The following is a 19,461-nucleotide window of genomic DNA, read 5'->3' as shown; positions in this document are numbered from 1 at the left end:
CAGACCACCCTGCAGAGCCTTCCTACCCTCAAGCAAATCAACACTTGCACCCATCTAGGTGTCATCCGCAAACTTACTGAGGGTGCACTTGATCCCCTCAGCCAGATCATTGACAAAGATATTGAAAGAACTGGCCCCCAGTATTGAGCCCTGGGGGACACCACTAGTGAGTGGCCTCCAGCTGGATTTAAATCCATTTACCACAACTCTGTGGGCCCAACCACCTACCCAGTTTTTAACCAAAAGCAGCATACACCCATACAAGCCTTGAACAGCCAGCTTCTTCAGGAGAATGCTATGGGAAACGGTGTCAAAACCCTTAGTAAAGCCTAGGTCGACCACATCCACAGCCTTTCCCTCATCCACCGAGTGCATCACCTTGTGGCAGGCAAGTTTTTCAAGCAGGACCTGCCTTTGATAAAACCATGCTGACTGGACCTGATCACCTGGTTGCCCAGTAGGTGCCACGTGATGGCACTCGAGATAATCTATTCCATTGGCTTCCCTGGCACAGAGGTCAGTGACAGGCCTGTAGTTTCCTGGATCCCCCTTCCTTATAGATGGGTGTCACATTTGCTAACCACCAGTTGACTGGGACCTCCCTGGATTGCCAGGACTGCTGATAAATGATGATCCTTAGGTGAATCCCATCTGGTCCCATACAATTGCTTACATCTAAGTGGTTTACCAGGTTACTAACCATTTCTTCATGGATTATGGGAACCTTGTTCAGCTCTCTCTCCCTGACTACCAGTTCAGGGAACTGGGTACCTAGAGTTGGTCTTGCTGCTAAAGACTGAGGCAAAGAAGGCATTAAGCACCTCAAACTTTTCCTCATCTCTTGTCATTATGTTTCCCCCCACATCCAATTTCTTGTTTATGTATTTATAAAAACATGTTTTATTGTCTTTAACAGCAGTAGCCAGATATAGCTCCAGTTGGGCTTAGCCCTTCTAATTTTCTCCCAGCACAGCCTCACGTCTTTGTAGGCCTCCTGAGTGGCCTGCCACTTCTTACAAAGGTTATAAACCCTCTTTTTTTTTTTTCCTGATCTCATAATAGATCTCTGTTTAGGCAGGCCAGTCTTCTTCCGCCTGTTCTATTAGGATGTCCTATTTCCATTATATATGGACATCTATAGCAGAAAGCCTCTCTCATCACAGAGTGATTTGCTAAATCTCATACAGGGTGTTTCAAACATTGAAATAGTTTTATTTTCATAAAGTTTTGTGTTTTTTGTTTTTGTGTGTTTTTAAGGAACGGTATTTGAAACTTTGCTGAAGCAAAAAGGTGTTTCTCTACAATGAATAAAACACCAAAATGTCAGGATACTGTGAGATGTCCAATAAAAGGAATTCATGCACTAAGGAAAGTGAGGGTGGTGGGGGGGAATAAATTATTTCAAATAATAAAGCTCCTTTCATTACGGTTACTCAAAGCCAAAATATATCCGACCAAGGAAAGCAGATGATGAGTTTAACAGAAAGCAGCATTGCATTTTTAATACATTTAAGAATGGCAAAATAAATATTTTTAAAGCTACACATATTGATATAATTACAGACAAAAATTAAGAATTCTGATATGTACTGCAATTTATTTATTTTTTAAATCCTTAACAAGGAATTTACTAGTTTAATCCAATATGGAAAGTTGTAAAGAGATTCTGATCTCTGATTTTAAATGGTCAATTTTATGGCTAAATAAATATCTGGTAATAAAACATTAAAGAATATTGCTCAGTAGGTCTGAAATTCTGTGTGGAATAACAACTTCTGTAACTATTTAGAACTGTCAACTACAAACAAGTTCTACTGTTTATGTTATGCCAGATGTAGAATACAACCTAGTCAGCAAGTACAACTACGTCCAGGTTTGCAACAAGCAACCATTCACAGGCTTGCAGAATGCTGTGGATATGCCCCCATGACCAATCTCTGTATCCAGCATCATTTGTATAATGGGAATCCACTGTAAAACCAATTTTTGCACAAATGTAAACATTTAAGAATTCTGCAAGTGGTTAGTATTGATGTATAAGCATGAAATCGACGTATCCTGTCTCCTGTTCCTCCTTTCAATGTTGATGCCCTCTGGAGAGAAATAATCCTATTCTCTCTAGCTTTGCTGCTTTCACATTTTGGAGAAAATCCACTTAATCCTGGATTTGGAAAATGTTTCAAAGGCATTGCTATAGGCAAAATCCTATACTTTAACCAAGAGAATAAATAAAATGGAAGACCCCTGCATATACAAATACAATACCCCTGCATTTTTGTTACTGAGGTAGCCACCTCTTATACCAAAAAAACCTCTAGGTTTTCAATATAAGCCAGTCAGTGTGAATTGTGAGCCCAGTCTTTTAGACTTGACATGGATATAGAATTTTATGCTAGCAAATTGCATTTCAACACTGGGGCCAAAACATGCCCCTTAAAATCTACAGTTCAAAGACAGCAAACATGAATCTGAAAACAATTAAAGACCCAAATCTCTATTTCTGCATTCCCTACTTCATTTCTGGAAACTTGGACTTTATTCAGAGAGCCTCAAGGTCTTCAAAGACAAAAATGAAGAACCTAATTAGACATGAAGTAAAACAGTTAACTAGAACTACATGGAGCACAGGAAAAGGATTAGCTATTTCTATTTTAAAAATCATTATTTCATACTCTCCAGATATTTTTATCCTTTCAGAATAAGATTTCTTTGGTCAGAAAATATTTAGGTAAACATATTTCTACAGAGCCCAGGAAAATGGAAATCTCAGCCCAATTGGAATATTTGTCTAACATCCTTAGCATTATTGCTTGATAGTTAGAAACCTCAAACTGTCCACCTGAAAAATGGCCAGAAATCATGTCAAAAAAGTAAACCTGCCTCATTTATAGACTTAGGCTATTTAAGATGGAGAGAGGAACTGATATAAGAAACACTAACTTTCTAGGTTTTCTAATCACTATAAATTATGGAAAGGATAACCACAGTTCAAAACCATGATACTGTGGATACCTGCCTTGATCAGACTGCCACTTCCTACATAGTTCTTGATAAAGGTTCAAGTAGTGGAAGTAGGCAGGTAGGGGAACACTTTCAAGCCAGGATTTACAATATGTACAGCTTTCATACTAACAGCCACAAAAGCAGTTCCTACGAAAACAAGGGGTTACTTCAGCCAAACAGAAGCTATACCAAGCTGTTGTAGTATAAAATAAGCTGTATACTTCATAAGTAGAGTAAAAGGCAGGCAGAATTTGCAGCCCTTTGTTTATAACATCATATTTTAGTTTTCTGATTCTGTGCCCTGTAAGAATATGGTTTTGATTTTGCTGTTAATCAATGCAGCCAGCACATATTCTTCTCTGTCAAACACGTTACATATTGTGAAATATAAAAGGCAGTTCAAGATTAATGTCTCTCAATTATATTCCATTTCTGCCCCTTCTGGCTTTAAAATCAATCATATTTGTTAACCATGGGATGCAAGCAACACATTTAATAAATCAAACGCCAAGATGATTGAGACACAGTTACTGGTCAGTGGAAAGTTGCAAGATAACCAAATAACCTTTTATCCACACTGATGCATTTTTATGCATTTTTTTTGAATTCCAATGGACATTCACTCATACAATTCACATTCCTCCATTTTTATGTAACTTTTATCAATTCCCATGGACATTCATTCATTGAACATAATCTGCAAAAATATCAGGCTTCTTGATAATCTAACACTGTTACAGTTGCACATCAGTCTCTCTCTCAGGATGTTATTAGTTTAACAATATGAATGGCCGATTCAGTGCCATGCTCAATTTTATTTTTCAAAGGAAACACAAAAGTATATCCAGTGTCAATGTTTCAGAGAGAAGCCTTCTAAAAATGCCCCAGATCTGTATTTTGTCCTAACAGTAGGGTTGTAGAAAGGTTTCTGCAAGTTTCTCAGACTCTGAAACTTGACTCAGTTTTCCTGAGGGGGCAACAAGAACAATGAAAGATCTTCACAGACATGTGATACAAATTATGCTAAATTCCAACCCAAGAGCCACACTAAAAAGTATTGACTGGCACTGTGCCCACCAGGGACTATATGCCAACTGGAGCAGGATGCAGTCCAGCTATTCAGCTTCCTATGATGAGCAACCATGTGCCAAAAATTTGGACTACTGGCAAAACCATGCTCTATGCCTCTCTCTTCTATCAACGTAATTCCAAACAAAAACTTTAACACAAAAGAGAAAAGGCCTTACAACTGCACCTCTTTTTATACTATTCATCAATGACCTTAATTAGAATCTCAACTAAATATATTTATACCTTGTATGTCATGAGCTGGGATCAATATTAGGTACGTTTTGTTTAACAGACAACACAAGAAACTTCTATACTGTATCGCAAACTACATTTTCAAATACAAATTACCAGAAACTTGAAGAATATTTTTTATCATGGAAATGACAAGAATACATTAGCTACTGCCAAACCTTCAGCAATCTGCCAATAAAATCTCTAACCTTCACACATGATTGGAGCCAGTATTTCAAAACTGGCCATAACAGTAAATTCCTTTTGCTCTGAATTTGAAGCTGACCAGAAACCCTGTGTCAGAGTCCTAATGAGTCACCTAGAAAGACCTAGAAGAAAGTTAAACAGTTTTTGTAACCGTTTTGGAAGGATGTGTTTATAAGTAACCCAGCCCCATACAGTCAGAGCAGCCCAATTTCAAAGGCCTGTACAACAAGCTTGCAAGCATCTATCTCTCAGAAAACACCAAGGAAAACATTGTGCCAACAATGCAGGACTTACTGAGTTAAAATTAGGTACATACTCAGAAAGGTAGCAATACACTTTTAATCAAGACTCTTTGCTAAGTGTAGATAATTTAAATACAGTTGACAGGGAGTGAGAAGAGATCTTGTCTGGGGAGGACATGCATTCTAAGTCACCGTAAATTTTAATAAGTTATAAATACAGTTGGATGCCTTCTCACTTTGTAGCATGACTGGATCATACAACACCAGTAATGAAAGCTACATCACTCTGTATTTGGTAGCTTAAGTAAATTAACATGTAGTGGTTGCATAGTTCCTAGTGGGCAGATAATATACACAATACACATGCTACATAAAGTTGTGCTACAGGGGATACCATTCTCATCATCTTTGATGGCATGTGGCAATTGAGTTAAACACTATGAAAACTCTGAGAAATAAGGTCTTAACAAGTTACTAAAATTGGTAAACTTTTGTTGCTTGGGGATTTACCAAAACCAGGCAAAACAAAGAAACTATAGAATAGGAATCAGATGTGGCTGCTACATAGTAATTAGGTATATGATAGTATAATACTTTGCACATTAAGCTGAATCCTAGGAACATGCATGAAGGGACTAAGTTAACTACAATACAAGCAACTCCTACAGTTTTGAAGAAAAATAAATAAAAACATTACTTACACAGTTGTCCTCTGATCCACTGGCTATAAATCTCCCACAAGGAGATATTGCAATTCCACATGGGTAGCAGCGGCTACTGTGCCCTTCAAATCGACGTTCACACCTTTAGAAGAGTTTCAGGAAGTCTTATTAATAGCAAAAACAACCTAGCTCTTTTACTACCGTTTTCTTGAAATTCTGCTGAAGCCTTATTCATTTTCCTCAGTCTACAAACATAATTTGTGAATTTGCCTTAGTTAAGTTAAAAATAATTCTGTCCCAAAGTGTTGTGAAAACTGGAAATAAAATGAACACACAATACTACAGGGCAATGCTAAACTCATGTTTTGGCCTTGTTCTGTTACAAAGGTAGAGATATCACTAGCATCTAGAAATGAGGAGCTGTGAAGCATGCTGTCAAACTACCCACAGTTAGCTATCTCAGCAGGGAAAACCAAAACAACCCTGCTTTAAGGGGAGGGTGTTGTGAAAGCCAGCGTGCACTGGGAAGCTTTATAAATCTCCCTCAGGCCATTTCCATCAAATCAAGATGCAGCATGCTGAAACATAATGTAAATAATTATTGCTTGCTTTTCTTATACTTTTTTTTTTATTTTTTTTTTTAGATTTTCTTAAATCTGGATACTTAATCTGTGTTGCTACTTGCATTCCTACTCCACGCACTCATTTACTGAATCTAGTAAAATCAAGAATGGCAGCATACAAATGACATTCCAAAGTCATAAATCTATCTACAGTACAACTGTAGATAGCTTCTTACTTATCTTTGTTAGTTCAGTCTAAAGGAAGAAATACATTTAAATTTAACATAAGGAATTAGTTTCTTACTTTTAATGTTAATACTGCAAAGCAGCATAACTAGCAATGTGGAGTAAGTTTTTGATAGCTGAGCACGCTTGGGCCATTTAAAAACATATTTTTCAAACGAGATGAAGACTACTATCCATTTAAAAAAAATCCTCGGTTGTAAAAAACTGTGATAGTTTTGTAGTCACAACAAAACTAAGGAAAAAAGTCTGATTTAGAGTTGTTTCAATGTTAAAAGTAATTTACATGTACAACTTGGAGTTTCAATCCCATTCAGAATGATTATCTGTAAATGTGTGCCTCATTTCAAATGTTAATTTTTATACCCACTAGAAAGTGTCATTTCAGAACACATAATAATCTGCATTTTTCTTTTTTTCCTTTATTATGAATGTTATCACATTGCCTTTCTCCTTACAAAACAAAAGCTTTGCCATTATACAGCTGTCATACGTTCTTCTTTTCATGTATGTTAAATCCAGGAACAAATTTGAAAGAGTAAAATCTCCTGCCAACACCTGTGATATGCACTTTTCCCTGGCCAGTGAAATCACAGACACTGTGTTAATTCAATTGACTGAACTTGCGTGCAGAAATGTCTAAATTTTTATACCACATTGCTCTTTTTTACACACGCATGTATGTCTGAATGCCAAGTTGATCTTGCTCACCCAGGTGAAACAGGCATACTTGAACAAAAACATCACTCTGAGACTGATCCAATGGCTATCACTTAGCAAACCATAAAAAGGATCATTTTGAATGCATGTAAATGCATCATTTTATGGAGTGCATATTTGGCTGAACCTCTGTCTAACAAAACTACTGATTTCAATGGACATTTTGAGTATAGAGTAACCAGACTTTTCACTTCAGGCAAATTCTACCATAATAATCTTGTAAACAATCCAGCTTAAGAGAACGCTGCAGGGTTGGTTTTTTTTTGTTTGTTTGTTTGTTTGTTTGTTTTGAAAAAAAAAAGGTAAATTATAGAGACAGTCAATTACTATGACTAATATATAAAAACATTCTTCTGCTTCAGTTTCCACCATAGGTGTTGGGTCGATATACCTGCCTCTACTCAAGTTTCCTGTTGTCAGCAAAGGACAGTAGCAATTGTTTCAGTCTCCTCTCAAACACAGCATTCTAGCACACATAAATCCAAAGATTATGTAATGGCAGACAAATCACAGAATACTTACATAAATTACACTTTCAAAGAGGCAAATAATATTCATATATTCTCTGTCACTCCTGAATATGCCTTTGGAATCACCATTCTTTTTTAAGTAGACCACTAGCCATGAAGACTAGCTCCTAGTATTTAAGCCCTCATTCTCAGGGCCTGTAAATGCTAACTTTCCTAATAAACTGTCTTTCTCACAGGGAAGTCTCGTAGCAAATCAGTGACAACAACTTCTTTGCAAAAGAACTTGACTCCTTTGCAGCTATGACTAATAACTCAGCTACTCTACCTACGAATGGATGCTTAAGAACTTACATAATTACAAGGCTTCCAGGGATCTTTTCTATGCTACACCACAGCAATGTAAAACAAAGGCTGAGTCATAGGGCAGTACCACTTGCCACCTTGCTAGTACAGCCACAGTAATAACTAACATCCTGGATTCTACTTTTTTAGTTGTTTTCCTACTCAGGATCGCCATTATAATCAGGATGTATTACTATCCTGCTCCCTCAAAATCCTGCTCTAAAACATTTCAAAAAAAAAAAAAAACTGATTCTAGTTAAATTTTCCACAGAATCTAGCAGAAACTGTGATATAATGTCTATTAACTCCAGATATCCCCAGGTAACACAGTGATGAAAAGAAGTGAAAAGAAATCTTAGAATAAATTGATATAATGCATATAATTTTAGCTTATTCTATGAGTTCTTTTATTTCAGCTTTTTTTTTTTTTTCTTCCATTTTGTTAAGTAGCAACAGGTGGTGATCAAACTTATTTTGGATATTGCAGGTTTTCCCTGGCCAGCTGGCATGCTGTCCAGCCTCCTAAGAATAAATCTTTGGTCAGAACTTTTCAGGAGTTACCATGGCAAACATCTGGTAATTGCAAGGGACAGCAAACAGCCAAGTTTTCCCTATGTTTTCCAATGTACAGCTTTTAGTCTAATTTCCAAAATATGTATCTTTTTATGTCACAAACAACTTGTAGAATATTATGAGGAAAAAAATGTAACGTGGTGTTTCTGTCTTTGTAAGAGAATGATACCAGAATAAGACACGTCTTTATAAATCAGGGAATATCGTCACGAATGAGTATTTCATTCTTCTCGCTGCATTCAAAATTGACAGCAGATCAAAGTTTTCTTCTTTTTTAACCACCTTGCCTTCTACTTTATCACTTTGTCCCAGTGCTCTGGTATTTGTTCAGAGACCTTTCAATACGAGCAGATCAATCCATTGAGACTATGAAAATCTAAGTATAACTTGACAGAAGTAGTAGCTACCTCAGATGTTCTGTACATGTGGGTTTCATTTAAAACATACACTGAACCCTTCACAAAGGAGCTCGGGATGCTTTCACCAACAGAATCCAGCAGGGACCACACACTCCCCATCCCGTATATTTTGATGTATCCCCAATCTCAAACTTGGAGGAACTCCAGACACTGCTTATCCATTTCTCCTTTGTTATCCTCAGGTAACAAGATAACTCAAATCTCTGGGAGAAAAAGAAAAAAAGATGAAAAATTATGGGATCCTCAGGCTGAGCAGAGACCAAGAAGTAATCAAATTCTGGGTATGTATATACATATATTTTGCTCAGGATGACATCAAGCAGTTAGTTCACAGTAAAGATAGAAACTGAAGTCTCTGAAAATTGAAGGTAACTCATTCAAACTGCATGTCTGACCCTAATGCTCTCAAAGTGTAACTGTTAGAAAATGTATGAGATGAGTTCCATGTGGCTGCAGGAATTCTACTAAAGTACATTGCCAGAGGAGCTTATGATCTAGTTGCACAAGATCATAATACGAGCTGGAGATACTACCTTAATGTCAAAAGCTGTCTTGTATAAAGAATTGGCAAATCTTTTCAGAGGCTGAAAGAGGGTGAAACCAATTTTTATCTCAGATCTTCCTTCAAAGCATTATCATGAATTTGAGTAATCCGCAGAAGAAATTCAGTATTTCCGAACAATCCAATATTCTTCCAAAGTCTTCACTGTGGTCCAATAAGCATACACTGCTTTTTTTCCAGAAAGAGATGAGGAATGGCTGTTTCAGCAGCAAACACAGTTAGAGCAGCTGAATTTCTATTCCTCAACTCCTCAGAGTGAGCCAGAGACATGTTGCTGCTGCCACCAAAGGTGATACTGGCTGGGGGCTCCTCATAACATCTTACCCCTGACAATCTCAGTAGCAGAAAAGGTAATTTAGCAGCTCTCACATCTGCTTCCCCAAACATAACACGGTAGCAGCCCAGTCCTCTAAAAAGACCAAAAATATATATTAAATGGCAATAATATGGAGCTATGGTAACTTTTCCCAGCTCTCCCCACTTCTGCATATAAAACAAGCACATCTGACAGAACATCACCACTGTCCCACTCCTCCCTTGCAATTTAATTCCCAGTTTTAACTGTCCTTTTCCATCTTGTTTTCTTACTACATATCACAACAGCTGTCCCAGCAAATTCTTCACCTCTGTATCTCTGTAACAAGTAGAGAACAGCAAGTGCTAGCTTCACAGAAGCGCAGAATTGTTGATGCTGGACAGGACCTCCAGAGGTCACCAGGTCCAAGCCCCTGCTCAAGCAGGATCATCTAGAGACAGTTGTTCAGGAACATGCTCAGATGGCCTTTGAGTATCTCCAAAGACAGAGACTCTACAGGCTCTCTGGGCAACTTGTGACAGTGCTCAGTCACCTGTACAGTAAAAAAAAAAAAAAAAATTTTTAGAGGGAACATTCTGTGTTTCAGTTTGTGTATATCACTTCTCCTCCTGCCACGGGACACCACTGAAAAGAGACTGGGTCTACCCGCTTTACAGCCTCTCAACATATTTACAAACACTGATGAGATTCCTCTCCCTCTACCCCCTGGATCCTTGTCTTCCCTGGGCTGAATAGTTCCAACTCTCCCAGCCTTTTATCATAGAAGAGATGCACAATCCCTTCAGCATTTTTGTGGCACTATGATGGATTCTGCCTAGTAGCTCCATATTTTTGTAATACTGAGACCAGAACGGGACACAGTTCTCCAGGTATATCCTTTACCTCTACTCAGCCATGGTGAGGCTCACCTGCCCCAGCCTGCTGGCAACACTCTTACTCATGAAGCCCAAAACAACATTAACCTTCTTTGCTCCAAGGGTACATTGTTGGTTCACATTCAGCTTGTAGTCCACCAGGATCTCCAAGTCCTTTTCTGCCAAACTGCTTTCCAGCCAGGCGCCCCCCAGCATATATTTGTGCCTGAGATGGTTCCTCCTCATGTGCAGGACTCCGTCCTCCCTCTTGTTGAATTTCTCAATCTTCTTGCCAGTCTGTTTCTCCAGCCAGGTCTCTCCAGAAGACCTCTGGCATTTCAGTCACTCTTCCCAGTTTGGTGTTGTCTGCAGTCTTGCTGAGGGTGTACCCTGCTCCATCATCCAGATTATTAGATTAGACTTTGAATAGGATTGGACCCAGTACTGGCCCCTGGAGTACTCCACTGGTTACTGGCCTCCAACTAGGCCTTGGCCACTGATCACTGCCCTCTGGGCCTGGCTGTTCAGCCAGTTTTCAACCCCCTCACTGTGCTCATCCATCCCATACCTCATCAGCTTCTCTGTGAGAATCTTATGGGAGACAGTGTCAAAAGCCTTACTAACGTCCATGTAGACTATATCCATTGCTTTCCCTTGTCCACTATGCCAGTCATTTCATCGCAGAAGTTTATTAAGTTGGTCCAGCATCACTTCCTCTGGTGAATCTATGGTGACTACTCCTGATGATTCTTGTCCTTCATGCCTACGGAAATGTTTTCCAGAATTCATTGTTCCACCACCTTCCTGGGGCTTGAGGTGAGGCTGACCAGCCTGTAGTTCCCTGGGTCCTGCTTTTCGTCCTTTCTGAAGGGCTTTTTCCTCAGAAATGTATAAAAACTGTCTTCCAGGTCATCTAGAGATAGGAAAAACTTCTGAACAGATATTGTATTGAGCTGATAACAAGGTCCATTGGAAGTCCCAGAAAAGGAGAGGTGATGAATCACGTCTAGTGTATATCCATGGAGTCCAGGAGCAGCAGGGGATGAAGATGGAGGCAAGACTGTAATATGTGCCAAAGGTACTTCCTGAAGACTGGGCTGCAAACAGAACCCAAGGAAAGCTACGTACACTACCAACAAGGTAGGTCTAAGGTCCATGCAGAAAACAAGGCTGGAGGCATAACTTGAGACAGGTGTAATTACAATATGTTTCTGGCAGACTGAATGCCCAAGCCTACATTTAAAAGGAGTACCTGGAGCAAGGTGCAGAGTGTGTCGGTGGGGGTCCAAGGCTGTTCAGGACAGTTAGGGCCCAGTGGTACACTCAGGGCCCTGACAGTGCAATCTGTAGCTCAAGTTAAGCTATCTGAAAATCTGAGACAAAGCCAGGCCATGCAATTAGTGTCATAAAAAAGGATGAAGCTGTAAAACACTATGGCTTTAGCCACATCTTACTGATGAGCAAGAAGGAAGAAATTCACCTTGGAGAAGAAAAGCTTTCACTGCTTCACATTCTGGAATTTCTCTTATGAATGTGATAGCTTGGAATGTGACATACAAGGGAAACAGCAGATTGCTGCCGAAATCTGGACAGATGATTTTTCTCAATATCAGCCAATCATGAAGATAAGGGTATTCATGTAACTTTGCTGGCAAACAAAATTAGTTGTAGCATAAGTGTTTAGTCAATATTCTAAACATTTGATAAAGTGCAGAGGACAGCACTTCGAATTCATGGTTTCCCCCTAATATCATGAATGGAAAAAACTTTCTTTATTCTGGATGTTATAAATCACAATTATCTAATCTGCAAGTTGGAGGAAACAAACAAAATTGAAGTGATACAGACTGGTAAGACAGAAGAACTGTCATGTGAAATTTAAAGGACACAAACATAATAAAGCAGCTGGTATTTAGTCTAGTTTGCCATTTGGGGTTTCCATGGTTTTATTGTAAGGGAATGGAATTTTCCCTAATTAGATTTCTCTGCTCTTTCTATGCATTAATTTTAGAGCAGTGGGTTACAGAAATAAATCTGTCTCTCACTACCCTATGTCTTCATGAACATACTTACTAAAAGCAGGCAGGACTGCGGGATAAGGAGACTTAGTCTATACTTGAATCCACCATTTTTTTTCATGGAAAGATGAACATTAAATGATAGAGGCAACAGGAAGAGATTCCTATGAATCAGTGCTACTCTTGACTTCTGGGGGGAAGAAAAAGTGGGGGAGAGGTAAGGGGGGGGGGGGGGGGTGGGTTGATGTCTGAAATACATTCACCAAAGAGATAGGAAGAGATAAAAATTGTAAAAGAGATAAAATGGTAGAGTTTCTATATTTTATGGGCACTTAGGAGTCTACAATGTTTCATCATAAAGAACACAAAGTCTTTCAAAAAATATTAGCATGCACCAACTGTTGTTGGTACCTCCTGATTATTACCCTTTAGTCTGACACTTTCTTGGGAACCCTGAATCTGGTAACTAGTATTCTTCTCAACAACATTCCCATTGAACCTCAATTTAATTTCTGTGCTCACTGCTTCCAACTTGGACCTTGGTAATATTTTGGTAATATTTTCACTTGTCCTCCAACTAGCCATTCTTTTTAGACAAGACAGGCTTAAAATGTTCTTCACACTGTCTTCACAGTGTCTTGGAAGATGATCAAAGGTCATTATCTTACCCCACTGTATGCATTCACAAAGCCTGGTAATTCTTTATTGTAACCTGAAAGAATAGTAGCCAGTTATCTTCTTCCAAAAAGATCTAACCTCCTTAGTTCTTTATGCTGCTTTGTAGATTGTCTGAAGTTTTTCTTAGCTACATTTATAATGAAGAGAAGAATGCGGGAGAAGTATACAAATATTCAAAATCTTCAGATGAAACTTTAAAAACCCATGCATTTCAAAGTAAATGAAGCAGGAGTCTAAGTCCAAAAGTCACTAATAGCATCCAAGATTCCCTCATTTATTGGCAAGATGACCTGGCTGTGTGAGGTTGGCTGGCAACATCAGAAGTTTAAATGTCTTTTCTTGTACCACCTTCAGAGGAACCCATAAGACTTCCTGGCACTCTCTGAAGTAGTCCTGGAATGCCTCCAAACCATCCATAGTGAAAGATGCAGATGGATTTACAGCTTTATCCACCAAGGATGATGAAAGTGGAAGGTGCAAAAACACTTTCACCAACTTCAAGAACAAGAGAAAACATATGTAAATGGATTTTCACTGGGGAAAAAGGAAAAAAAAAAAAGAGTTTGATAATACAGACTGAATGGAAAAAGTCTTGTGGAACTCAGGGGGGAAAAAAAAGGAAGAAAAAAAAAAAAAGAAAAAGAAACACTGTGTTCAAAGCCTATAAAGCTGCAGGCCAGGATAAAGTGTCTGAAGATTTATTCTAAGCAAGGACCAAAAAAGAACCTGAGCATTCTGCTGTGATTCCTCAGTTACTAATGATAAAAGCAATGCAAGTCAGAAGAACGAAAAAAATGAATTATCAAAGAAATTGAACTAAAGAAACAACTAAGGAAGAAATTGTGCAGAATCTTTGAAAATGATTTCCCATGATTTCAACTGCAGCTTTCCAGAGCACCATGCTCTGGAGTTTTCCCATTTCATCAGCATTTTTCACTTTATAGTATCACTAAATATAGTATTAGTGGATAAAATTCATTAAGGGCAATAAGCAGATTAAACAAAAGAAAAACAGTTTTCACTGTGGATGCCTGAGGCAAATACTGAGAACAAAATGAACAGACAATAAAAGTTAGTGTTACTTGCAGTTAGTGTTACCACCCACAACTCTGCAAACAGTACAAATCAGAAGGTTGACTTACCTTTGCTATATTTCAAAACACTGGAAAATGACTTCATTTAAAAAATAAATAAATAAATAAATAAAATAAGAACTTATTCTGGCAACACCTCTTCCCATCCCCCACCCCCCCCCCCCCAAAAAAAAAAAAAAAAAGTAGAAAAAGAGATAATTCCAGAGGGACCATTCAAAATACAGTAATGGCAGATGCACCACCTTTACAAATCAGCAACTTCAAGAGATTAAAGGAACTGGCCCACCATAAGATTGTTTAGGAACTAATCTCTCCTCTAAGTACAAGGGATGAACTGGATTTGATTGGACAAGACCTACGAACAAAAAAGCAAAAGTTTTCAATCTGTGTAACTGTATAGTACACCTAGCACTCTGGTAGAGACTTGTTCCAAGTTCAGACAGAGCTTTCCAAGCTCAACCATCTCAAAATTATTTATGTAAAAAACACCTGGTGAACACATTAGGAAAAAGTGAACAGTTTTCTTCCTTATAAGAACTGAAAAGTAGATTTTAAAATACAGAAGATTTAACCTCTGGCCAGAGGAATGAGGGAAAATTTCATTTTTAAAAATTTGTTGTTTTTTATTTAAAAAAAAAAAAGTTACAAACAATAGCACAATGGTGAATTATTTGCTCTATTTTTTCCTCTACAATGGTTACTGTCATTGATTGCTCTGTAGTGTGAAACAAGCATACATATTTACACAATACCTATTGCACACCCTGAAAATATGGATAATTAAGAACTTGAATAATTTTTTTTGAAGTTTGGCTAGCAGAACTCAGCAGACACTAGAATACACTGACTTTGCCAAATTAAATATGGAGCAAGAACATACATAAATTATTCCCCTCTTCCCAGGACATATTCATTTAATTGATTGCACAGATTTTACACTTTAACTATTTTACCATTCACCTGCTCTACTTATATAAGTATTTAAAAATGAAGAGACAGATAAGTGATCTGTGAAAACCTCTCTACTTTTTCATTACTCTTCTAGAAACACGGTTTGAACTGCTTATTAGAAAAACATAAGAAGGTAACGGATTCCAACCTCAGCAGTCTCTAGTTTCATTACTTTCTGACATTCAGTACAGGTAATAACAGCAATGCTTTTGGCAAGAACATATGTGCCCCCTATAGGTTTAATGTATTCTTACCACAGAAATTTGGAAATAATTGAAACAACCATTATGCATTCCTAAACAGAAATTCAATATCAGAATAATAATAATAATAATAAAGTAAAGAAAAAATCAGTAAGTATGTTTACATATGCACAAAGCAAATATTATATTATTCTATCAGACTTAAGCAATCTTTCCCATTCAAATCACTTTTCTTTTAAATATAATTCCTGCACAAAAACCTGCACAAAAGAGATTGCCCCAAGTATTTCCTTTCCTGTGCAGTGTCCCCTCCCTGCCACTCTCTCTGTCCCATAGCTTTCCCAAGTACAACAGCGAAAAGCTTCTGGAAGAAGTGCAGCATCTTTTTCTGAGTTTATTATAGAGTATTATGCATATTTATAGAACTGTATAAATGATTTATAATAATGCTGTTACAATTGCATTTGTATTTTAAAAGCTGGATCATAAATTTTACCTCCTTTAGCAGTAATGACATGCTGTTTTGGAAATACCATTAGCATCAATATACTATTTTATATATACAATTAGATCTCCGTAAGGTGGGTAAGACATAGGCGATAAATCTTGACTATTTAATGGTTTTCACATAAGTAACTGCAACTGAGGAACCACAGGGTAAAAATCTACTCAACATTACATTTGGTCTGTTAAAATAAGTAAATTCCAGTTAGCCCGGTATCCCTTAATAATATGCATAATACTTTTTTAAAGGCCTGATTGCAGATCTGGTTCCACACACTAGTTTCTAGTAGTATACCACAGAAAGTATGACAACTCTGAATAGAGACAAAGCATGCCTTTTTATTCCAAGCTACCTAATTCAGCCTTACCTGAGAGTTCTTAAATCCCAGAGTTTGATGCCATCACCTACAGCCGTGGTCACAAAGAGGTTGTAAGCTTCAGGTTGCTGAGTGCTGAATGCTGACCCCTGAAATATTAAAATTATTTTCAAATAAGTCTTCTCGTGACACTAAATATTTAGTCCATTCAAGAGTAAATATATAGTTTGTTAGACTGTGTGAATAAAAGTTTTTCTGCACACATAAAAAGGAGCACAGAGGACCACTGGCATGTGGAGGGTCCCCCACAATGCTCTTAGACAAATGCAGCATTGCCTCGACTTCTCTCAGGGCTATCCCAGAATAGCCACAAGCCCTTTGAGACAGGGATGACACCCACCAAAATTAGTCAAAAGGAGAGGTTCTCTTGGTTACCAAACAGACTGACAGGAATAGATGCCTATGGGTATGGGGTTAATTATGGTATTCAAGAGAATAACATTTTGGGATTGCACAAGACTTTATGGGCCTGTGTGTACTGGAGTGTTTGAGGGTTTGGGTACCAGCAACTGGTGGGGGACCGCAGGTCAGGTGGCCTGTTGGTCTAAGTGCCAGCTACTAGAGAGACTGGAGTGAGGGAAATTAAATGCCAGCAGTGGAGTTGGACCACAGGTAATAGGAGCCCAAGGATCTGAGATGTAAGCAACTAAGGCAAGAGAGGGTACATTAAGCCAGCACATGATCCCTAGTGAACTTTAAGCTAGCCAGTGAGCAGGTGAAGTGGTTTGGTAGCTAAGTGTGTGTGTCTCAGAAAATGAAGAACCTGGAAGAGCTGGCTACCAGAAGGCCCAGGCCAACCGCCAGAGAGACCACGTTGTGAGGGGGTCAACAACTGAGGAATCCCCCCACCTGTGGAGGCGGGTTAATAGGGGGTTGGAGTTGAATGGGACAACTTGAAAGAGCAAAGATCCAGGACCAGCTATCAGATGAACCACATCTAAAGTCTAAATACCATTCCTGGAGTAATCCTAAGCGTGTGCAAGGCTGCTGGTCTACACCAGCAGCTGGTGTAGGGCTGCAGGTCTCAGGAGTTTGCTTACCCTGGTGCCAGCAGCTGGAGATAGCAGAGATCCAGGGCCAGCTAGTGGACAATCTCTATCTAAGCCACTCTTCCCACTAATGGACTTTCATCCAAATCAGCCAAAGAGGGAAAAATGATGCGGCTGTCAGTGATGTCTACGTTTGTGTGAGTGCTGAGTGCTTTTGTCTGTGTTGACCTGTGTATGTGTATATATGTGCCAACTGGGAACACAAGTTCAGCCTCACTACTGGCTGGGCCCAGGGGAAGGGACCTATGGCAGTCTCAACTCCATTGGGTTACTGGATTCATCTACTTCTAACAACATTTTATCAGAACTTCAGAAGCATTATTTGGCTTTGTAAAGCTGGCGAGATTCAGTTTATGCAAACTTCCTAGACCTATTCTATATGTTTACTATTCATCAGTTTTCAGCTGACCCTTCAAAAAAACATAATTCCCAAAGCCTCTCACTGTAACATATACTAGTTTAACTTCACATCTGTTTGCAGTAGAAAACAATTGTTATGATCCTCACAATCATTAAGATCTTCAAAGAAAGGTTGTCACCACAAAAACATTTTAAAAGCAGCAAGACCTCAATACTTTCCCAGATCCTTAAAGGAAGTTTCAGGTTGTATTTTCTATCTTCATTCAAGGCTTTCTTGTTACTAAAGGACAGCAAACCATATGAATATTGCCCAACAGCATGTCAAGGAAGTTTCATGTCACCAGAACAAACTAATTTTACACCTTCCCATAGGCATGGCCAAAATATTGACCAATTATACAAATGTGAAATGGCCAACAGCCTTTCATTAGTAAATCATGTATTCCAATGATTAATTAGAGGACTGTAGCACTCATAGAATGACTAATCAATTAAAATTTGTTCATATTAAAGCAGAAAATGGATATGTAATATCAGCAGGGAACATTTTTAGCAAATTCTAGTTTAAAGCTACTTTTTGTGAGGAACACCTCATGTAGATGAAAATAATATCTGGAATCTGAAAAGAAGTAAAAATAGAAAACCTTAAGCAATCAACTATCTTTACAAAGCCTAACTATGTTATACAGCCAGAGTAGTCCAACATTTAACTATAAGCCATGTTTATCCCTGCCATAAGTGGGCACACTTTCCACTGACTTCAGTAGTAATTGCACTCATTCATACCAGGAGCAGTTTTGGCTTCATACCTTTAAATAATTAAATCTGGTCTATCTTTAAACCTCTGATTTTTTAACATCCACATTGGCAAACCTTGACCTTTTTACTGGCTACAAACTTCTTTCTCCAGGGAACTAAATATAAACAGTTGGAACTCCTTCTTTCCTTTCCCCACCATTCACATTCTTGATTTGGCTGAATACATCACAAAAACCTCAAGGCCATTTCCCGCAATCAGTTCTTGACTGCCAGGAATCTTCTATTCCTTGCGAAAACTGGTGTATGGGTGGAAAGTGCTCCAGTACTTTTTCAAGAAATTTCCCCAAATGGCAAGACAAAGCGGGGCACTCAGAACTAAAAAGACTATAGGAGTTTTCACTTCCTAAACTAAGGATTACCGCAGCCTGCTCTAACAGATGAAATGAAATACACTGTGCCACTGATTTTCCAACAAAGACAAAGTCTACACATTCTCACATTAGCTCTGTATATACATTCTGTAAAAAGAATAATTGCAAGAGAGAAAGACAATATTTGTCCAAAGGATGGTGTTCATTAAGTTACAGAGTACCCTCATTTATGTGATTTGGAAATTATTCACCATTTCTTTCTTCAGTCACCAGTCATCACAGAGTCTAATAAAAAACACTCTCTAGACAAGTGCATATTTACTTCCAGCAACACTCCTTTACTTTATGAAGCATGAACAGTAATACATGTGATCAAATATTAATATAAATCATTTGTTCCGTCCTTGCCCTGATGTTTTGTCAGTAACATACTTTTCCAATCTAAAGCCATACTTGTATCCTCAAACTACAATTGCTACTGAGTATTGCTATAAAAAGTATACTAGTTGGGATACTATGCAAGCTGAATGTTGTTTATCCCTTCGTGTTTTTATCATCTGTTAATTTATAAGAATCTATCCTAAAATACAAAGTAGTAGTATATGTTAACACACTCTGC

At 38.2% G+C, this 19,461-nt stretch overlaps 1 protein-coding gene across 1 annotated transcript in view; it reads right to left on the bottom strand.

Annotated features, from left to right (window-relative positions):
- The window catches only part of WDR27 (WD repeat domain 27), a 126,747-nt gene that overhangs the window by 64,374 nt on the left and 42,912 nt on the right, over positions 1-19,461 (bottom strand). Inside the window, exons 21-22 of the mRNA XM_072035801.1 lie at positions 16,295-16,392; positions 5,456-5,558 (exon numbers count right to left, since the gene is read on the bottom strand). Coding sequence (XP_071891902.1) covers positions 5,456-5,558; positions 16,295-16,392 — 201 coding nt within the window. The remainder of the gene's footprint in view (positions 1-5,455; positions 5,559-16,294; positions 16,393-19,461) is intronic.

The sequence above is a fragment of the Anas platyrhynchos genome, chromosome 3 (assembly GCF_047663525.1).
Source record: "Anas platyrhynchos isolate ZD024472 breed Pekin duck chromosome 3, IASCAAS_PekinDuck_T2T, whole genome shotgun sequence".
In the NCBI taxonomy this organism is placed as follows: Eukaryota; Metazoa; Chordata; class Aves; order Anseriformes; family Anatidae; genus Anas; species Anas platyrhynchos.
The sequence above is the reverse complement of the archived record's forward strand: the minus strand, read 5'-3'. Positions and strand labels throughout refer to the sequence as shown.